This window comes from Melanerpes formicivorus, unplaced genomic scaffold (genome assembly GCF_026170545.1).
Source record: "Melanerpes formicivorus ecotype bairdi unplaced genomic scaffold, bMelFor1.0.p_v2 SCAF_16, whole genome shotgun sequence".
NCBI lineage: Eukaryota > Metazoa > Chordata > Aves > Piciformes > Picidae > Melanerpes > Melanerpes formicivorus.
In genome coordinates, this window is record NW_027142368.1 from 12,490,784 (window position 1) to 12,511,355 (window position 20,572).

A 20,572-nucleotide genomic window follows, 5' to 3' on the forward strand; every position below is an offset into this window, starting at 1 on the left:
GACTTGGTGACCTCCAAGGTCTTTCCCAACCTGGTTAATTCTGCACTCTGTGATCAGCAAAGTTCTAGGGTTTAAGGGTTGTGTGGGAGGGAGCTGGGGAGACATCAAGGTGGAGCTGGGGAGACATCGAAGTGGAGCTGGGGAGACATCAAGGTGGAACAGAGCCAGTTTCATCCAACCATGGAATTGTTTTAGTTGAAAGAGACAGGAGACCACCCAGCACTGCCCAGGGCACCACCAAACCATGGCCCTCAGCACCACAGCTCCAGGGCACCCCTCCAGGGATGGGGACTCCACCACCTCCCCAAGGCAGCCAGGGCCAAGTGTTGGCAACCCTCTGGGAGAAGAAATTGTTCCTCATGTGGAGCCTAAACCTCCCCTGGGGCAGGTTGCAGCCCTTTCCCCTTGTCCTGTCTCTTGTTCCTTGGGAGTAGAAATCAAGCCCCACCTGGCTCCAGCCTCCTTGGGCAGCCTGTGCCAGGGCTTCACAGTTTGCAGCACATGGCTCAGAGCTGGGTGGTGGGGATGGAGAAGAGCAAAGCAGAGATGTGTGGCTCTGCATGGGTGGTGCAGAGATTGGTAGCCACAGGCTGGGTGGGCAGAGCCTGATAGTGCTGAAGGAACTGCACCTGAACATGAAGAGAAACTTCTGCTGAGGGACCTGGAGCAGCTCTGTGAGGAGCAAAGGCTGAGAGCCCTGGGGCTGTGGAGCCTGCAGAAGAGCAGCCCCAGAGGGCAGCTGAGCAATGCTCAGCAAGAGCTAAAGGAGCTGTGGGGGGCAAGAGGCTGGGGCCAGACTCTGCTGAGTGGTGCCCAGGGCCAGGCCAAGGGGCAGAGGGCACAAAGTGGCAGGCAGGAGGTTGCCTCTGAAGCTGAGGAGAAAGTTGTTTGGGGTGAGGGTGCTGGAGGCCTGGAGCAGGCTGTCCAGAGAGGTTGTGGAATGTCCTTGTGTGGAGAGCTTGCAACCCCCCCCTGGGCACTGTGCTGCTGGGCAGGGTGCTGTGGGTGCCCTGCTGGGGCAGGGGGCTGGGGCTGGCTGAGCTCCACAGCTCCCTTCCAACCTCTCACCATGCTGGGATGCTGTGAAGCTCCCTGCAGGAAGGTTTGGGGGCTCTTTTAGCAAGACCCCAGCCTCACCTTGTGCTGTGGGGTGTGGGGGGGGTGAGCTCCCCACCTCTCCTTGCCCTGCTGAGCTCTCTGCTCTCCGCAGCCTCCCGGTGCATCCTGCCAAGAAGCGGAAACACTCCGAGTCCCCTCCCACCACCCTCAATGCCCAGATGCTCAACGGGCTGATAAAGCAGGAGCCAGGGATGGGGGCAGTGCCACTCAACCCTGACCGAGTGCCAACACCTCCCTGGCACCAGCCAGGAGCACTTTCACCAGGTATGTGGTGGCTTGGACCCCTCCTCCCTCCTCTGCTGTCCCCTGACCCCTTCCCCTCAATACCCCTTCCGGCATTGAGGCACTGAAGCACTGAATGGATCATTGAGTCTTGGAATCATTGAATCAATCATTGAATCATTGACTCATCTGTCATGGAATCATTGACTCATCAATCACAGAACCATTGACTCATCAATCACAGAATCATTGACTCATCAGTCATAGAATAACTGACTCATCAATCACGGAATCATTGACTCATCAATCACGGAATCATTGACTCATCAATCACGGAATCATTGACTCATCAATCACTGAATCATTGACTCATCAATCATTGAATCATTGACTCATCAATCATTGAATCATTGACTCATCAATCACGGAATCATTGACTCATCAATCACTGAATCATTGACTCATCAGTCATAGAATCATTGATTCATCAGTCATAGAATCATTGACTTATCAATCAGAATCATTGACTCACCAATCACAGAATCATTGACTCATCAATCATTGAATCATTGACTCATCAATCACGGAATCATTGACTCATCAATCACGGAATCATTGACTCATCAATCACGGAATCATTGACTCATCAATCACTGAATCATTGACTCATCAATCATTGAATCATTGACTCATCAATCATTGAATCATTGACTCATCAATCACGGAATCATTGACTCATCAATCACTGAATCATTGACTCATCAGTCATAGAATCATTGATTCATCAGTCATAGAATCATTGACTTATCAATCAGAATCATTGACTCACCAATCACAGAATCATTGACTCATCAATCATTGAATCATTGACTCATCAATCACGGAATCATTGACTCATCAATCACAGAATCATTGACTCATCAGTCATAGAATCATTGACTCATCAATCACAGAGTCATTGACTCATCAATCACAGAATCATTGACTCATCAGTCATAGAATCATTGAACTCATCAATCACAGAATCATTGACTCATCAGTCATAGAATCACTGAATCATCAATCACAGAATCATTGAATCAATCATTAAGACATAGAATGATTGAGTCATAGAATCCAGAGAAGGGCAACAAAGCTGGGGAGGGGTCTGGAGCACAGCCCTGGGAGGAAAGGCTGAGGGAGCTGGGGTTGCTTAGCCTGGAGAAGAGGAGGCTCAGGGGAGACCTCATTGTCCTCTCCAACTCCCTGCAGGAAGGTTGTAGCCAGGTGGGGGTTGGTCTCTTCTCCCAGGCAGCCAGCAGCAGAACAAGAGGACACAGTCTCAAGCTGTGCCAGGGGAGGTTCAGGCTGGATGTCAGAAAGAAGTTCTCCCCAGACAGAGAGATTGGCCATTGGGATGTACTGCCCAGGGAGGTGGTGGAGTCCCCTTCCCTGGAGGTGTTTAGGAAGAGCCTGGATGGGGTGCTTGGTGCCATGGTAGAGTTATCAGATGGTTCTGGGTGATAGGTTGGACTTGATGATCTCAAAGGCCTTTTCCAACCTGGTTAATCCTATCCTATCCTATCCTATCCTATCCTATCCTATCCTATCCTATCCTATCCTATCCTATCCTATCCTATCCTATCCTATCCTATCCTATCCTATCCTACCCTATCCTATCAATTGAATCATAGAATCATTGAGTCATTGAATCTTTGAATCAGTGAATCATTGAATCAGAGAATCATTGAATCATTGAATCAGTGGATCAGGGAATCAATGAATCAGAGAATCAGTGAATCAGAGAATCATTGAACCATGGAATCATTGTATCACAGACTGGTCCAGGCCCAAGGGACCTCCAAAGCTCATCCAGTCCAACCCCCTCCCCAGTCAGCAAGGACATCCCCAACTAGATCAGGCTGCCCAGAGCCTCTTTGGATCTCTCCAGGGAAGGAGCCTCAGCCACCTCCCTGGGCAACCTCTTCCAGTGTTCCAGCACCCTCATAGTGAAGAACTTCTTCCTGCTATCCAATCTCACTCTGCCCTTCTCTAGTTTGGAGCCACTGTCCCTGGTGCTGTCCCTGGTGCTGTCCCTGCAGGCCTTTGCAAGCAGTCTCTCTCCATCCTTCCTGTAGCCCCCTTCAGTCCCTGGCAGGTGGCTGTTAGTTCTCCCCAGATCCTTCCCTTCTCCAGACTGAACACCCCCAGCTCCCTCAGAGCTGCTCCAACCCCTGATCCTTTTGGTGACCTCCTCTGGAGCCTCTCCATCAGGTCCAGGTCCTTCCTGTGTTGAGGGCTCCAGACCTGCACACAGCTCTCCAGGTGAGGTCTCCCCAGAGCAGAGCAGAGTGGCAGAATCACCTCTCTGGATCTGCTGGTAGTGCATCCTTTGATGCAGCCCAGGATGTGATTGGCCTTCTGGGCTGCAAGCACAGCACCCAAACCTCTGCTGCCTACCTGGGCACCTGGCTGGGTCAAAGGCTGCTTGAGAGGGAGGCTGTGTGGGCACCACAAAGTGCCCACCAGTGGGGTTCCTCCCAGTTGGGTGCTCAGGAGGGCAGCAGGGTGATGATTCCCAGATGGGTTTGGGTTGGAAGGGACCTTTCAGGGTCATCCAGTCCAACCCTCCTGCAGTCAGCAGGGACACCTACAGCTTAGGGCAGGTTGCTCAGAGCCCCATCAAGCCTGACCTTGAATGCCTCCAGCTGGCCCTGGCCCAAGATCTCCTACCTTTGGCAGTGCCCTGGCAGTTGGGAGCCTTCAAACTGGCCCCCATGGGCGATGCCAGTTGGTTCCTGGTGCCCTTCCCCAGCTGGACAGGGTGGGGAGGGGCTGAACTTGCTCTTTTCTCCCCACCCTCAGGTTTGATTCAAGACAACGACAGCTTGAACGGCTCCTACTTGGACCCCAACTACCAGTCCATAAAGTGGCAGCCACACCAGCAGAACAAGTGGGCAACTCTCTATGATGCCAACTACAAGGAGCTGTGAGTAATCCCACCCCACCTGTGGAGAAAGCCAGAGCCCCCCCTGTCACCTCTGGGGCCGCCTCTGGACGTGGCACTTCGGGCCAGGGTTTAGTGGCCAAGGTGGTCTGAGGGCGGTGCTCGGACTGTGAGGGCTCCTCCAACCCAAACCATCCTCTCATTCTGTCTGGTGGTGGCAAGGGATGGGGCTTGGAGCCTCATGAGATGGGGGCAAGGGTTGTCCTGGGCTCCCCCCTTGTCCTCTCATACCACCTGGGTTGTGCTGGGGATAACCTCTCAGCTCTGCCTTGGCCCTTGGGAAAGTGACTTGTGGAGGGCTGGGGCTGGTGCTGCAGCAGCCAGCAGCAGGAGGGGATTTGGTGGTGGTTCAGCAGCCATGGAAGGGTTTGACTGACAGATCCAACCTTGTCCTGAGCATGGTTTGGACCAGCAACACCCTCTCCTTCTGCCCAGACTTACCTGGATCTAGAAATGATGAGCAAGAATCTCTGGAGACTTTCCAGACCCACCTGGACACATCCCTGGGTGGCCTGCCCTGGGTGGCTCAGCTGTGGCAGGGGAGGGTTGGACTGGATGGTCTCCAGAGGTCACTTCCAACCCCTACCAGGCTGGGAGTCTGGGATTTCCCAGGCTGTGCATAGCAGGGATGGCTGGAGGTGACCCAGAGCCACTTCAGCACCTGAGAGCTACCCTGAAGAGCCTGAGGAAGAGGAATGGGAGTGGTTGGTGGGCGGAGGAGGAAAGGAGGAGAGAAAGAAAGGACAAGGGAAGGGGCTGGGGAAAGCTGGGAAGCCAGGAGGGACATTGAACATGAGCCAGCAGTGTGCCCAGGGGGCCAAGAAGGCCAAGGGCATCCTGGCCTGCAGCAGGAGCAGTGTGGCCAGCAGCAGCAGGGAGCTCATTCTGCCCTGTGCTCAGCACTGCTTAGGCCACACCTTGAGTCCTGTGTCCAGGTCTGGGCCCCCCCTCAGTTTAGGAAAGATGTTGAGTTGCTGGAAGGTGTCCAGAGAAGGGCAACAAAGCTGGGGAGGGGTCTGGGGCACAGCCCTGTGAGGAGAGGCTGAGGGAGCTGGGGTTGCTTAGCCTGGAGAAGAGGAGGCTCAGGGGAGACCTTCTTGCTCTCTACAATTACCTGAAGGGAGGTTGCAGCCAGGTGGGGGTTGGTCTCTTCTCCCAGGCACCCAGCACCAGAACAAGAGGACACAGTCTCAAGCTGTGCCAGGGGAGGTTCAGGCTGGGGGTTAGGAAGAAGTTCTTCCCAGCAAGAGAGATTGGCCATTGGAATGTGCTGCCCAGGGAGGTGGTGGAGTCCCCATCCCTGGAGGTGTTTAGGAAGAGCCTGGATGGGGTGCTTGGTGCCATGGTTGAGTTGATTAGATGGTGCTGGGTGATAGGTTGGACTTGGTGATCTTGAAGGTCTCTTCCAACCTGGTTTATTCTATTCTATTCTATTCTATTCTATTCTATTCTATTCTATTCTATTCTATTCTATTCTATTCTATTCTGTTCTGTTCTGTTCTGTTCTGTTCTGTTCTATCCTGTCCTGTCCTCGCCTGTCCTGTCCTGTCCTGTCCTGTCCTGTTCTGTTCTGTTCTGTTCTGTTTACCACTGGAATGTGCTGCCCAGGGAGGTGGTGGAGTCCCCATCCCTGGAGGTGTTCAGGAGGGGACTGGATGTGGCCCTTGGTGCCATGGATTAGACATGAGGCCATGGTTACAGCTTGGACTTGCTGATCCTTGAGGTCTCTTCCAGCCTTGGTGATTCTGTGATTCTACTCTATTCTATTGAGGTGGCACAGAGAGGGGAGTTGTGTGGAGAGGAAAGCTGGCTGGGTGGTGGAGCAGAGAGTGGCTGCATGGGGCTGGAAGGAGAGGCTGGAGCAGGGCAGGGTGGGGGGCAAGGCATGGAGAAGCTGCTGAGGGAGGGAGGGAGGGAGGAGTGCTCAGGAGGAAACCGCTCTGGAGCCTCCCTGCATTCCTTGGAGGTGAGTGAGAGCTGGCACGCAGCAGGCTGGCTTCCAGGAACTGCTCAGTGAGCAAAACCACCCCCCCTCCACCACCACCACCTGCTCCCCCCTCCTCCTCCTCCTCCTCCTGCACAGCTGGAGGCTGGAGAGGGTCCTCTGGGGGGACATGCAGCAGCGCCTTCTCCCTTCCCTGCAACACCAAACGGCCCAAGGCTCCGTCCCACTTTGCTGGGTGGTGCTCAGGGTGGGAGCAAGGCCAGTGGTGGAGGCCAAGGAGGATCTGTGACATGCAGAAAAGTCCCAGCCCTCCTGAGCACAGATCACAGCAGCACAGCATGGTAGGGATTGGAAGGGAGCTCTGGAGCTCAGCCAGCCCCAGCCCCCTGCCCCAGCAGGGCACCCACAGCACCCTGCCCAGCAGCACAGTGCCCAGGGGGGGTTGCAAGCTCTCCACACAAGGACACTCCACAACCTCTCAGGGCAGCCAGATCTCCCTCTTGGCCAGCCCTAGTCCTAAGACCACCTTTAATGCAGACCTGGTGGTCACAGACCCCCATGGCCAAGAGGAAAAATGGTCTCCTGTGGGGCATGGAGCAGAGTGTGGCCAGCAGGTCAAGAGAGGTTCTCCTTCCCCTCTGCTCTGCCCCAGTCGAGCCACAGCTGGAGTCCTGGCTCCAGTTCTGGGCTCTCCAATACAGCAGAGACTGGGAGCTGCTGGAGAGAGTCCAGGGGAGGCTCTGAAGGTGCTGAGGGGCCTGGAGCAGCTCTGTGAGGAGCAAAGGCTGAGAGCCCTGGGGCTGTGGAGCCTGCAGAAGAGCAGCCCCAGAGGGCAGCTGAGCAATGCTCAGCAAGAGCTAAAGGAGCTGTGGGGGGCAAGAGGCTGGGGCCAGACTCTGCTGAATGGTGCCCAGGGCCAGGCCAAGGGGCAGAGGGCACAAAGTGGCAGGCAGGAGGTTGCCTGTGAAGCTGAGGAGAAAGTTGTTTGGGGTGAGGGTGCTGGAGGCCTGGAGCAGGCTGCCCAGAGAGGTTGTGGAGTGTCCTTGTGTGGAGAGCTTGCAACCCCCCCTGGGCACTGTGCTGTCTGGGCAGGGTGCTGTGGGTGCCCTGCTGGGGCAGGGGGCTGCGGCTGGCTGAGCTCCACAGCTCCCTTCCAACCTCCCCCCATGCTGGGATTCAGGGATGTTTTCTGCTGGGCACAGAGGTGTTGCTGAAAGGCTCCAAACCCCAGCTTCTAACTCCTGCACACCCAGCCCTACCCTGCCCTGTCCCTTTGGGTCTGTGCTTGGGGATCACTTCCCTAATTCCTGCTTTGGGGATTTCAGACAGAAACCAGAGCAAAACCTCCTTCTGTGGCATGTAGGTCATCACCCCCTTGTGTAATGACCAAATTCCTTTGAGCTGACCTCAGGGAGCTTGGAGGGAAGCCACGTGCACTTTGTTGTGCTGCTGGATTAAGGGTCGAGGTCAAGGGCTGAGGGATTAGTTTTGCAGCCCCAGGCTGACCTTGGGGGATTCTTCCTCCTTCAAGAGGTGGAGCTGAGAGCAGGTAGCTCTAGGAGAGCCTCTGCAAGCTGAGGCTGCAATGGGGTGGACCTAAAATGTGGTGGACCTAAAATGTGGTGGACCTACAGTGAGGAGAACCTGCAGTGAGGTGAACCCAAATGAGGTGGACTCACAATGAGTTGCACTTAAAATGAAGTGAGCCTACAGTGAGGGGAGCCTACAGTGAGCTGGACTTCCAAGGAGGTGGACCTAAATGAGGTGGATCTCAAAGAGATGGCCCTAAAATGAGGTGGAACCTACAGTGAGGTGGACTTCCAAGGAGGTGGACCTAAATGAGGTGAATCTCAAAGATATGGACCTCAAATGAGGTGGACCTAAAATGTGGTGGACCTACAGTGAGGGGAACCCAAATGAGGTGGACTTACAATGAGCTGCACCCAAAATGAAGTGAGCCTACAGTGAGCTGGACTTCCAAGGAGGTGGACCTAAATGAGGTGGATCTCAAAGAGATGGACCTAAAATGAGGTGGAACCTACAGTGAGCTGGACTTCCAAGGAGGTGGACCTAAATGAGGTGGATCTCAAAGAGATGGACCTAAAATGAGGTGGAACCTACAGTGAGGTGGACTTGCAATAAGTTGAACCTGCAGTGAGATGGACTTACAATGAGGTGGAGCTAAGTGGGCTGGACCTAAAAGAGGTGGACCTAAAATGTGGTGGGCCTACAGTGAGGTGAACCTAAAATGAGGTGAACCTAAAATGAGGTGAACCTACAGTGAGCTGGACCTAAAAGAGGTGAACCTGTACTGAGGTGGACCCACAATGAGGTGGTCCTACAATGAGGTGGACTTAAGTGAGGTGGACCTAAAAATGAGGTGGACCTACAGTGAGCTGGACCTAAAAGAGGTGGACCTACAATGAGGTGAACCTACAGTGAGGTGGACTTACAATGAGGTGGACTTGAGTGAGGTGGAGCTAAAATGTGGTGGACCTACAGTGAGCTGGACTTACAGTGAGGTGGACTTACAATGGGATGGACCTACAGTGGGCTGGACCTAAAAGAAGTGGACCTAAAATGTGGTGGACCTATGGTGAGGTGGACTTACAATGAGGTGGACTTAAGTGAGGTGGACCTAAAATGTGGTGAACCTACAGCGAGGTGAACCCAAATGAGGTGGACTTACAATGAGTTGAACCTAAAATGAAGTGAGCCTACAGTGAGGGGAACCTGCAGTGAGCCTGACCTACAAGAGGTAGACCTAAAATGAGGTGAACCTACAGTGAGGGGAGCCTACAGTGAGCTGGACTTCCAAGGAGGTGGACCCAAATGAGGTGGATCTCAAAGAGATGGCCCTAAAATGAGCTGAACCTACAGGGAGGTGGACTTACAATGAGGTGGACTTAAGTGTGTTGGACCTACAGTGAGGTGAACCTACAGTGGGTTGGACTTGAAATGTGGTGGACTTAAGTGAGCTGGACCTAAAAGAGGTGGACCTACAGTGAGGTGGACTTACAATGGGGTGGACTTAAGTGAGGTGGATCTAAATGAGGTGAACCTACAGTGAGGGGCATCTACAGTGAGGTGAACCCAAATGAGGTGGACTTACAATGAGCTGCACCTAAGATGAAGTGAGCCTGCAGTGAGGGAGCCTGCAGTGAGCTGGACCAACTCAAGCCACCCTGTGATTGCTTTTGGCCTTTTGCACTCGGTTGTGGCTCACTGGAGCCTCAGAAGTGTTTGCTGGTTTCCAGCAGTGCTGCCAAGGAGGGCTGGAACCAGGCAGTTCCCTGGCTTCCTCCTGACAGCAGGAGCCGTTCCTCCTCCTGACAGCATCTTCTGACACATGCCAGCAGGCTCCCTCCTCCCACTCCCTGTCTGCTCACAGCTTGAGGGAAGGCAGCTGGAGAAGGGCAGAGCAGCCCTCAATGGAAACATCTCCCTGGTGCTGGCCATGAGGCCAGAGCTGCTCAGCTCTGCTCTGCCCCCCAGGAACTGGGCTGGTGCCATTCTCCTCCCAGCAAGCAGCTTGGTGCTCTCCACGTGGTCTCCTCTGGAGCTGAGGGCTGTGGGATGGACCAAAGCTTTCAGCCTTGCACAGCATGGGTGCAAGAAGTGTCAGAGAGTCTTAGATTGGCTTTGGGAGGAAGGGACCTTTGAAGCCCATCTAGCCCACCCCCCACCCCTGCAGGGACAGCCCCAACCACAGCAGGCTGCTCAGAGCCCCCAACCAACCTGAGCTGCAGTGGGGCCAGGGCTGGGGCAGCTCCCAGCTCTCTCTGGGCAGCCTGGGACAGGCTCTCACCACCCTCAGGGGCAAACATTTCTCCCTCCTCTCAAGTCTGAATCTCCCTGTGTCAGTTCCAAACCATCAGCCCCTTGTCCTGGCACAAAGAGCCCTGCTCACAAGTCTGTCCCCAGCTTCCTCCTCAGCTCCTGAAGGCACTGCAAGGCCACCAGAAGGTCTCCCTGGAGCCTTCTCTTCTCCAGGCTGAAACAACCCCAGCTCTCTCAGCCTGGCCTCACAGCAGAGGGCTTCCAGCCCCTGCTCATTCTTCTCACCCTCTTCTTCTCACCCAGCCACCCCCAGCTGCCAGTGTCCTGCCCCAGGCTGACCCTGCTGCAGATCCTAGACCTCCCCAGGATGATGGACAGCAGTCTGACACCTTGCTGGGTGTGCTCTGGGTTATGTGACACAGTTTGTTGGCCACCAGAAGGTCTCCCTGGAGTCTTCCTGCACCTGGAGACCTCGTCCCTGCTGCAAAGTCCCCAGACCAGTGTTCCCTCACTCCCAGCAGCTCTACCCCCTGGACACTGGTCCAACCCTGACACCTTGCTGGGTGTGCTCTGGGCTGGGTGACAGAGTGAGGCAGCCTGTTGGCCAGGCTGGCTGAGCCCCATGGGGATGGGGGTCCCTGAGGTCTCCCTCTGTCGTGCTGTGAGTGTGTGCCAGGCAGTTGAAGGGGCACCAGCCGTGGTGCTGAGCTCTGTCAGTCTGCTGTGGAGCAGGTGAGGTGGCAGCACCCTCTAGGTCCCTCCCCTCTGGTGTTTTTTGTGTCCTGGAAGAGCAGAGGTCTGCATGGGATTTGTGAGTGACCCTTTGAAGCAGAAGGTCTGCAGACAGTTTGTCTTTGGAATGCTTGAGACATTGGGGAACCTGGAAGGCAGGAGAAGACAAATGGGGAGGGGGGGGGGGGGAGATTTTCCTTCCAGAGAAGAATCAGGTGAGGAGCATGAGGATGCCACTGACAACCCTGCTCTTGCCACAGCTCCCACTCCAGCTCCCTGGCATCAGAGACACCTTTCCTCCAGCCCCTCCTCATGAAGATGCCAGATGTGTCTGTGGGGAATACTGATTCTCACCCCTGGATGAGGAGAAACCAACCCTCCTCTGATCCCAGCCCCCTGAGTCCTGCAGCCATGCCAGGTCAGCTTGTCTGGGGGCTCTGAGCAGCCTGCTCTAGCTGAAGATGTTGGACTAGGAGCCCCTGAATAGTGCCTTCAACCCAAAGCAGGCTGTGATTGTAGGCTCAGTGCAGGAAAGATGTTGAGCTGCTGGAAGGTGTCCAGAGAAGGGCAACAAAGCTGGGGGAGGGGGTCTGGAGCACAGCCCTGGGAGGAGAGGCTGAGGGAGCTGGGGTTGCTTAGCCTGGAGAAGAGGAGGCTCAGGGGAGACCTTCTTGCTCTCTCCAACTCCCTGAAGGGAGGTTGGAGCCAGGTGGGGGTTGGTCTCTTCTCCCAGGCAACCAGAACAAGAGGACACAGTCTCAAGCTGTGCCAGGGGAGGTTTAGGCTGGAGGTGAGGAGGAAGTTCTTTCCAGCAAGAGAGATTGGCCATTGGGATGTGCTGCCCAGGGAGGTGGTGGGGTCACCATCCCTAGAGGTGTTTTAACCAGCCTGGATGAGGCACTTGGTGCCATGGTTTAGTTGGTGCTGGGTGATGGGTTCGACTGGATGAGGCTCTGAGGTCTCCTCCAACCTGGTTACTTCTCTTCTCTTCTCTTCTCTTCTCTTCTCTTCTCTTCTCTTCTCTTCTCTTCTCTTCTCCTTCTCTTCTCTTCTCTTCTCTTCTCTTCTCTTCTCTCTTCTCTTCTCTTCTCTTCTCTTCTTCTTCTCTTCTTTCTCTTCTCTTCTCTCTTCTCTTCTCTTCTCTTCTCTTCTCTTCTCTTCTCTTCTCTTCTCTTCTCTTCTCTTCCTTCCCTTCCCTTCCCTTCCCTTCCCTTCCCTTCCCTTCCCTTCCCTTCCCTTCCCTTCCCTTCCCTTCCCTTCCCTTCCCTTCCCTTCCCTCCCTTCCCTTCCCTTCCCTTCCTTCCCTTCCCTTCCCTTCCCTTCCCTTCCCTTCCCTTCCCTTCCCCTTCCCTTCCTTCCCTTCCCTTCCCTTCCTTCCCTTCCCTTCCCTTCCCTTCCCTTCCCTTCCCTTCCCTTCCCTTCCCTTCCCTTCCTTCCCTTCCCTTCCCTTCCCTTCCTTCCTTCCCTTCCCTTCCCTCCCTTCCCTTCCCTTCCCTTCCCTTCCCTTCTCTTCTCTTCTCTTCTCTTCTCTTCTCTTCTCTTCCCTTCCCTTCCCTTCCCTTCCCTTCCCTTCCCTTCCCTTCCCTTCCCTTCCCTTCCCTTCCTTCCTTCCCTTCCCTTCCCTTCCCTTCCCTTCCCTTCCCTTCCCTTCCCTTCCCTTCCCTTCCCTTCCCTTCCCTTCCTCCCTTCCCTTCCCTTCCCTTCCCTTCCCTTCCCTTCCCTTCCCTTCCCTTCCCTTCCCTTCCTTCCCTTCCCTTCCCTTCCCTTCCCTTCCCTTCCCTTCCCCTTCCCTTCCCTTCCCTTCCCTTCCCTTCCCTTCCCTTCCCTTCCCTTCCCTTCCCTTCCCTTCCCTTCCCTTCCCTTCCCTCAGCTCCTTGGCTTGGACAGAAGTGATGAGCTGCAGGCAGAGGGCTGGGGAGATCCAGGACCTCTCTGGTACCCAGAGAGCAGCATCTACCCCAGCTCAGGGATCCCACTTTGAGGGATGCCCAAACAACAGCCACCCGGAGAACTCAGAGAAGAGGAACCTCTGAGAAGAGGACTCTGGAGGGGCCAGGCATTTCTAGAAGACAGAGGAGCAGGAGGAGGAGGAGGAGGAGGAGCTGTCTCTGCTCTCTCAACACAGGCATTTAGCAGCCATCAGTCTGAGTGACATTAACCAGAGCACAGTTGGGAAGTGTCTGTAGTTTGAAGCTCAGCCAGACCCTCCCTCTCCTCAGCTTTCCCTGGTAACAAGCAGTGGGGGGACTGCTGAGGACTTGGGGGGGTCCTGGGTAGACCAGAGGCAGAGGTGGCTCTTGAAGCAGTTGTGAGGCTCCAGCACCCCTGGGGGGGAGTGTGGAGGCTGCTCAGGCCCCAGCCCAAGCCACAGCTTTCCATCAGGAGAGCTTCAGCTGGAGGTCAGAGCTGAGGTTTGGAGGAGGGTGAGTGAGGAGGGGAATTCCTCTCATGCCTCTGGGCTAAGGTAGTGCTCTGCTCCCACTGTCTGGTTTGTGTTTGGGCCATGGCATGGCAGCTCCAGTCCCTTGGGTGCAAGACAGGAGGAGGTGCTCCTGGCCACCCCAGACTGTCCATGGCTGCCTGGAAGTGCCCAGGGGGGTTAGTCTGCCTTAACCCTCAAGTGTGTGGGGGAGGAGAATGGCTTTGTCCACAGAGAAAGGAGAGGACACCATAGAATCACACACAACCCCAGCATGGTGGTGTGGGAAGGGAGCTCTGGAGCTCAGCCAGCCCCAGCCCCCTGCCCCAGCAGGGCACCCACAGCACCCTGCCCAGCAGCACAGTGCCCAGGGGGGGTTGCAAGCTCTCCACACAAGGACACTCCACAACCTCTCTGGGCAGCCTGCTCCAGGCCTCCAGCACCCTCACCCCAAACAACTTTCTCCTCAGCTTCAGAGGCAACCTCCTGCCTGACACTTGGTGCCCTCTGCCCCTTGGCCTGGCCCTGGCCACCACTCAGCAGAGTCTGGCCCCAGCCTCTTGCCCCCCACAGCTCCTTTAGCTCTTGCTGAGCATTGCTCAGCTGCCCTCTGGGGCTGCTCTTCTGCAGGTCTTCCATGTCTCCTGCTTGTCAGAGTCTGCTGAGGTCAGCCTCATCTATCCCTGTCAGTCTGTCCACCTCTTCTTCCATTGATCTGGGTTGTATCCATCCACCTACCCATCCATCCATCTATCTATCCATGCATCCATCCATCCATCCCTCCATCCATCCATCCATCCATCCCTCCCTCCCTCCCTCCCTCCCTCCATCCACCCATCTTTATTTAGGCTGGAGGTGGCAGTCCAGAGCCCCCAAAAGCTTTGCTTTGGTGGAAGACTGAAGGCTGAGCTCAGCCTCCCCTTCACTTCAGCCAGAGGTCTTTCATCACAGACACTGAGATTTAGATGATCTGCTACAAGTGCTGGGTGGGAAGGTGTGATGAGAAGCATCTCCTTCCCTCCCCACTCCTCCCCCCCCCCCCCCCAGAGGGTAGGCAACACCCTGGGGGCCCACCAGCCCAGCTCAGGGGTTTGGGATGGTGAGAGAAAGGAGGCTTGAAGCAAAGGCCACATAGTTGCCTTGTTGCCATGGTAACCAGCCCATTAAGGAGATGTAGATTAAACCTTCCCAGCTGGTGTGTGTTCATCGGGCTGCAAGGGCCCCCTACTCCTCCTTCTCCTCATTCTCCTCCTCCTTCTGCTCCTCCTCCTCCTTTTCCTTCTCCTCCTCCTCCTTCTCCCCTTCCTTCCTCTCCTGCTCCCCCTCTGGAGCTGCCCTGGGAAGCAGGTGGCTGTGATTTCAGCAGGGATCTGCCATGAAGGTGGCACCAGCTGGAGCAGGATCAGTGGAGGGCTGGGATGGGTGAAGAGGAGGTGTGGGACAATCCCCACCCCCCTACCTTGCCCCCTGCAGTGTCAGCCTGAGCTCATTCTCCCAGTGAGCAGCATTCAGGGGTCTGCTGCAGGCTATGGGCAGGATGGGAGCTGAGAAGCAGAGCACTGCTGAGGCTGCAAAACCCCTTCAAGGTCATGGAGCCCAACCCTTCCCCCAGCACTGCCAGGGCACCACCAAGCCATGGCCCTCAGCACCACAGCTCCACTGAAACCCCTCCAGAGATGGAGACTCCAGCCTGGGCAGCCTGGGTCAGGTCTTGGCTACCCTCAAGGGCAAGAAATTGTTCCTCATGTCCAAACTAAACCTCCCCTGGGGCAACCTGAGGCTGTTTCCTCTTGTCCTGGCACTTGTTCCTTGGCACAAGAGCTGGCTCCAGCCTCCTTGCAGGGAGCTGTGGAGAGCCAGAAGGTCTCCCTTCAGTGTCCATTTCTCCAGGCTGAACAACTCCAGGGCCCTCAAGCACTCCTCAGAAGTTCTTCAAACCCTTCTCTTTCTCTTCTCCTCCTTTTCCTTCTCCTCCCTCTCCTTGTCCTCCTCTTTCTTGTACTCCACAACCACCTTCTCCTCATTCTCCTTCTCCATCTCATTTCTTCTTTTCTTCATTATACTCCAGACCCTTTCCCTTGTACTCCTTACCCTTCCTCTCCTCCTCCTTCTTGTTCTCCAGACCCTTCCCCCAGCTTCATTGTCCTTCTCTAGACCTGCTCCAGCCCCTCAATGTCCTCCTTGGAGGGAGGGCCCCCAAAACTGCCCCCAGGTGAATGTGTGAGGCAGGGGAGCAGCATGTTTTTTCAGGGAAGGATCCAAACTGCTTCCATCCACAAATTCCCCCACGTGGGGAAGCAACCCTTCCCACAGGAGCAGAGTGACAAGAGTGCTCTTTCAGACTGAGGGAGTTGGGGCTGCTCAGTCTGGAGAGGAGAAGGCTCCAAGGAGACCTCATTGTGGCCTTCCAGGATGTGCAGGGGGCTCCAGGAAAGCTGGGGAGGGACATTTGAGGGTGTCAGGGAGTGATAGGACTTGGGGGGGATGGAGCACAACTAGAAATGGGGAGATTGAGATTGGCTGTGAGGAAGAAGTTGCTCCCCATGAGGGTGGTGAGAGCCTGGCACAGGTTGCCCAGGGAGGTGGTGGCAGCCTCAGCCCTGGAGGTGTTTGCAGCCAGGCTGGAGGTGGCTGTGAGCAACCTGCTGTGGTGTGAGGTGTCCCTGCCCATGGCAGGGGGGTTGGAACTGGCTGAGCCTTGAGGTCCCTTCCAACCCTGACCACTCTGTGACTGTAAGTGCTGGGTGGTGAGGATCCCTCATCCCTGCTCTGTGTGGCTGGGTGGTGATGGGGAAGGCTGCGCTGCACCGCGGCCGGGTGGGCACCAACACAGAGCGGCCTGGTGGTCCATGGCAACGGGAGGGTCATGGGCTCACTGATGCACCCTTCAGACCTCTGAGTCAAGGAGGACATCCAGGAGGTCAGAGCCAGGGGAGCCAACCAGGGGAGCCTTGGGGAGGGGGTAAAGAGAAAGTGGGAAGTGTCCTCCCGAGCCTGCTCCAGCCTTGGCGGCGGGGGCAGCCTGAGCTGCTCTGAGCAGGATGAGAGTCACAGGACCAGGGAATGGTTTGGGTTGGAAGAGACCTTTTTGGTGGAGTCCAAGCCTTGAGCCAGCAGTGCCAGAGAGGAGTGTGCAGGGGGCTGCCTTCTCACCCCTGCTGCCTTCCCCCCCCCAGCCCCATGCTGACCTACCGCGTCGACGCCGACAAGGGCTTCAACTTCTCGGTGGGCGACGACGCCTTCGTCTGCCAGAAGAAGAACCACTTCCAGGTCACTGTCTACATTGGCATGCTGGGGGACCCCAAGTATGTGAAGACCCCAGAGGGCCTGAAACCCTTAGAGTGCTTCTACCTGAAGCTGCACGGAGTGAAGGCAAGCAGGAGCTGAGGGGCCGGCGGGGAGAGGTGGGGATGGGGCTGGGCAGCGCCACGGCTGTAGGGCACTGAGACACTGGGAGGTGTCCAGAGGAGGGCAATGGGGCTGGGGAGGGGGCTGCAGCAGCAGGCTGGGGAGGGGTCTGCAGCACCAGGCTGGGGGGAGGTCTGCAGCACAGCCCCATGAGGAGAGGCTGAGGGAGCTGGGGTTGCTTAGCCTGCAGAAGAGGAGGCTCAGGGGAGACCTTCTTGCTCTCTGCAACTCCCTGCAGGGAGGTTGGAGCCAGGTGGGGGTTGATCTCTTCTCCCAGGCAAGCAGCACCAGAACAAGAGGACACAGTCTCAAGCTGTGCCAGGGGAGGTTTAGGCTGGGGGTGAGGAGAAAGTTCTTCCCAGCAAGAGAGATTGGCCATGGGAATGTGCTGCCCAGGGAGGTGGTGGAGTCACAGGAAGCTAGGGGTTGGAAGGGACCTCTGAAGATCATTGAGTCCAACCCCCCTGCCAGAGCAGGAGCAGAGAACCCAGCACAGGGCACAGAGGAACACATCCAGATGGGGCTTGGAAGGCTCCAGAGCAGGAGACTCCACAGCCTCTCTGGGCAGCCTGCTCCAGTGCTCAGGCAAGGCTTGGCTGTGGCCCTGGGAGCCATGGCTTAGCTGTCAGGAGGTGTTGGGTGCTGGGTACTAGGTTGGACTTGATGACCTCTGAGGTCTTTTCCAGCCTGGTCGATTGTGTGATACTCACGTGGCACCTTGTGGAGGAGCATGCAGGAGAGAGCTGAAGGCCAGAACAAGGCAGATCCTGAAACAGGAGATGCTGCCTGGGTGTCTCCAGGGCTGCCTCTTGTCCAGCTCTGATGCCAGAGGCACTCTGAGAAGATCCTTTCACCTTCACCCACCCTCCCACCAAGGGAGGCAGCCAGGCTGGGACAGTGACCAGGGCTGGGAGGCTGCAGGGTCAGCTGTACCTAGGCACAGGAGGGTTGGGGGGAAGGAGGTGGGAAGGGGGAAGGTCTCAGCTGCCTGCTCTTTGTCACATGTCCAACTCCCTTGTTTCTCCAGCTAGAGGCCCTGAACCAGTCCATCAACATCGAGCAGTCCCAGTCTGACCGCAGCAAGCGGCCCTTCAACCCCGTCACGTGAGTTTGGCCATGCTGGGCAAGTGGTGGCACTGCCACTGCTGCCTGGGGGGGCTGGGACGCTGGCCCAGGGTGCCCAGAGAGGTGGGAGATGCCCCAGCCCTGGCACCACTGCAGGGCAGGCAGGTTGGGGGCTCTGAGCAACCTGCTCGGGTTGGGGCTGCCCCTGCTGACTGCAGGGGGTTGGACTGGATGGGCTTCAAAGGTCCTTTCCCAGGAGCCCCAAAGGTTCTTACCCAGGAGCCCCAAAAGTCCTTTCCCAGGAGCCCCAAAAGTCCTTTCCCAGGAGCCCCAAAGGTCCTTTCCTTGGAGCCTCAAAGGTCCTTTCCCAGGAGCCCCAAAGGTCCTTTCCCAGGGGCCCCAAAAGTCCTTTTCCTGGAGCCCCAAAGATCCTTTTCCTGGAGCCCCAAAAGTCCTTTCCCAGGAGCCCCCAAAGATCCTTTCTCAGGAGCCCCAAAAGTCCTTTCCCAGGAGCCCCAAAGATCCTTTCCCAGGAGCCCCAAAGGTCCTTTCTCAGGAGCCCCAAAGGTTCTTTCCCAGGAGCCCCAAAGGTTCTTTCCCTGGAGCCCCAAAGGTCTTTTCCCAGGAGCCCCAAAAGTCCTTTCCCAGGAGCCCCAAAGGTCCTTTCCCTGGAGCCCCAAAGATCCTTTCCAAGGAGCCCCAAAGGTCCTTTCTCAGGAGCCCCAAATGTTCTTTCCCAGGAGCCCCAAAAGTCCTTTCCAAGGGGCCCCAAAGGTCCTTTCCTTGGAGCCTCAAAGGTCCTTTCCCAGGAGCCCCAAATGTTCTTTCCCAGGAGCCCCAAAAGTCCTTTCCCAGGAGCCCCAAAGGTCCTTTCCCAGGAGCCCCAAAGGTCCTTTCCAAGGAGCCCCAAAGATCCTTTCCCAGGAGCCCCAAAGGTCTTTTCCCAGGAGCCCCAAAGATCCTTTCCCAGGAGTCCCAAAGGTCCTTTCCCAGGAGCCCCAAAGGTCCTGTCCCAGGAGCCCCAAAGATCCTTTCCCAGGAGCCCCAAAGGTCTTTTCCCAGGACCCCCAAAAGTCCTTTCCCAGGGGCCCCAAAGGTCCTTTCCCCCCCAAACCAGTCTGGGGTTCTGTGATTCAAGAGGCCACTGGGGAATGAGAAAGAGCAGGAGGGGGGTGGGAAGGGGCTGAGCTGGAGGTCTTCTTCCACCTTCCCTGTTTCCTACAGCCAAGTTTTGCTCCCCCTGCATCCCCCTCTCTGCTCTGTGCCCAGACCTACCTCGGTGGAGGAGGCCAGGAGCTGGCCATCCCCCCACAGAACCTCCTTTCCAGTGCTGTCCTCACTCACCTCTCTGTTTTGCCTTCCTCAGGGTCAACCTGCCTCCAGAGCAGGTCACCAAGGTCACCGTGGGGAGGCTGCACTTCAGTGAGACCACAGCCAACAACATGAGGAAGAAAGGCAAACCCAACCCAGACCAGAGGTGAGGGGCAGAGATGCCTTCTCCAAGGCAGTCTGGACACCCAGGGGCTGCAGGTGTGCCAGTGCCCAGGCTGGGCAGCAGGGCTGGAAGGAGAGGGACGGCTAGGACAGGTCCTAAACTGGTCACCCTTGTGCAAAGGAAAGGAGATGTCTGCCTTGGCCACAGGAAGGCTCTGTCCAGCTCCAGGAGGGGCTGGAGACACTGTCTGAGGAGGAACTGCTTCACTGGGAGGGTCCCAGAGCCCTGGAGCAGGCTGCCCAGAGAGGTTGTGGAGTCTCCTGCTCTGGAGCCTTCCCAGCCCCATCTGGATGTGTTCCTCTGTGCCCTGTGCTGGGTTCTGTGCTCCTGCTCTGGAGCCTTCCCAGCCCCATCTGGATGTGTTCCTGTGTGCCCTGTGCTGGCTTCTGTGCTCCTGCTCTGCCAGGGGGGTTGGAATGGATGACCTTCAGAGGTCCCTTCCAACCCCTAACATTCTGTGAGCCTGTGATCTGTCAGCCTGTGATCTGGGATATGGAATCCTGTGAGCCTGAGATCTGAGATCCTGTGAGCCTGGGATCTGTGAGCCTGGGATCCTGTGAGCCTGAGATCTGAGATCCTGTGAGCCTGGGATCTGTGAGCTTGTGATCTGAGATCCTGTGATCTGAGATCCTGTGAGCTTGGGATCCTGTGAGTTTGAGATCTGTGAGCCTGGGATCCTGTGAGCCTGGGATCTGTGAGCCAGGGATCCTGGCATCTGGGATCCTGGGATCTGGGATCCTGGGATCTGGGATCCTGTGAGCCTGGGATCTATGAGCCTGGGATCTGTGAGCCTGGGGTCTGGGATCTTGGGATCTGGGATCCTGATAGCCTGGGATCTGTGAGCCTGGGGTCTGGGATCTTGGGATCTGGGATCCTGTTAGCCTGGGATCCTGGGATCTGGGATCCTGGGATCCTGGGATCTGTCATCCTGGGATCTGTGCTCCCCGTCTCAAGCAGAGGGGAGATGCCAAGCCCAGGCTGCTGAGCCGGTGCTTGGCCTCGGGCAGGGCAGGGCCCTGGGCAGTGGGCAGTGGGCAGCGGGCAGCGGGCAGTGCAGGGTGCCAGGCAGCCCTCTGTCCCTCCCTGGCAGGTACTTCATGCTGGTGGTGGCCCTGCAGGCCCATGCCCAGAACCAGAGCTACACGCTGGCAGCCCACATCTCCGAGCGCATCATCGTCAGGGTGAGTCCTGCTGCTCCCTCAGCCTCCCCCACTGCCCCCCACGGCTGCACCCCCTGCACCTGCCTTCTCCTACCCTCCTCTGTGTGGCAGTTTCAGCCCACCACACTCTGCTCCTCGGTGCTTTCTGCCCCCAGCCCCTTCCCACCCTCCCCAAAGCATCACCACCTTGGCTGTCACTGCCTCTCCCCGAGCCCTGGTGTCTGCTCCTGCCTCTCCACAT

The 20,572-nt window shown here is 56.7% G+C and overlaps 1 protein-coding gene across 1 annotated transcript in view; it reads left to right on the forward strand.

The window, feature by feature from the left end:
• Positions 1-20,572, forward strand: part of MYRF (myelin regulatory factor) — an 84,532-nt gene that overhangs the window by 46,071 nt on the left and 17,889 nt on the right. The window contains 6 exon segments of the mRNA XM_068148190.1: positions 1,211-1,383; positions 4,186-4,309; positions 16,380-16,575; positions 17,639-17,715; positions 19,043-19,153; positions 20,262-20,352. Of these exon segments, the coding sequence (XP_068004291.1) occupies positions 1,211-1,383; positions 4,186-4,309; positions 16,380-16,575; positions 17,639-17,715; positions 19,043-19,153; positions 20,262-20,352 (772 nt within the window).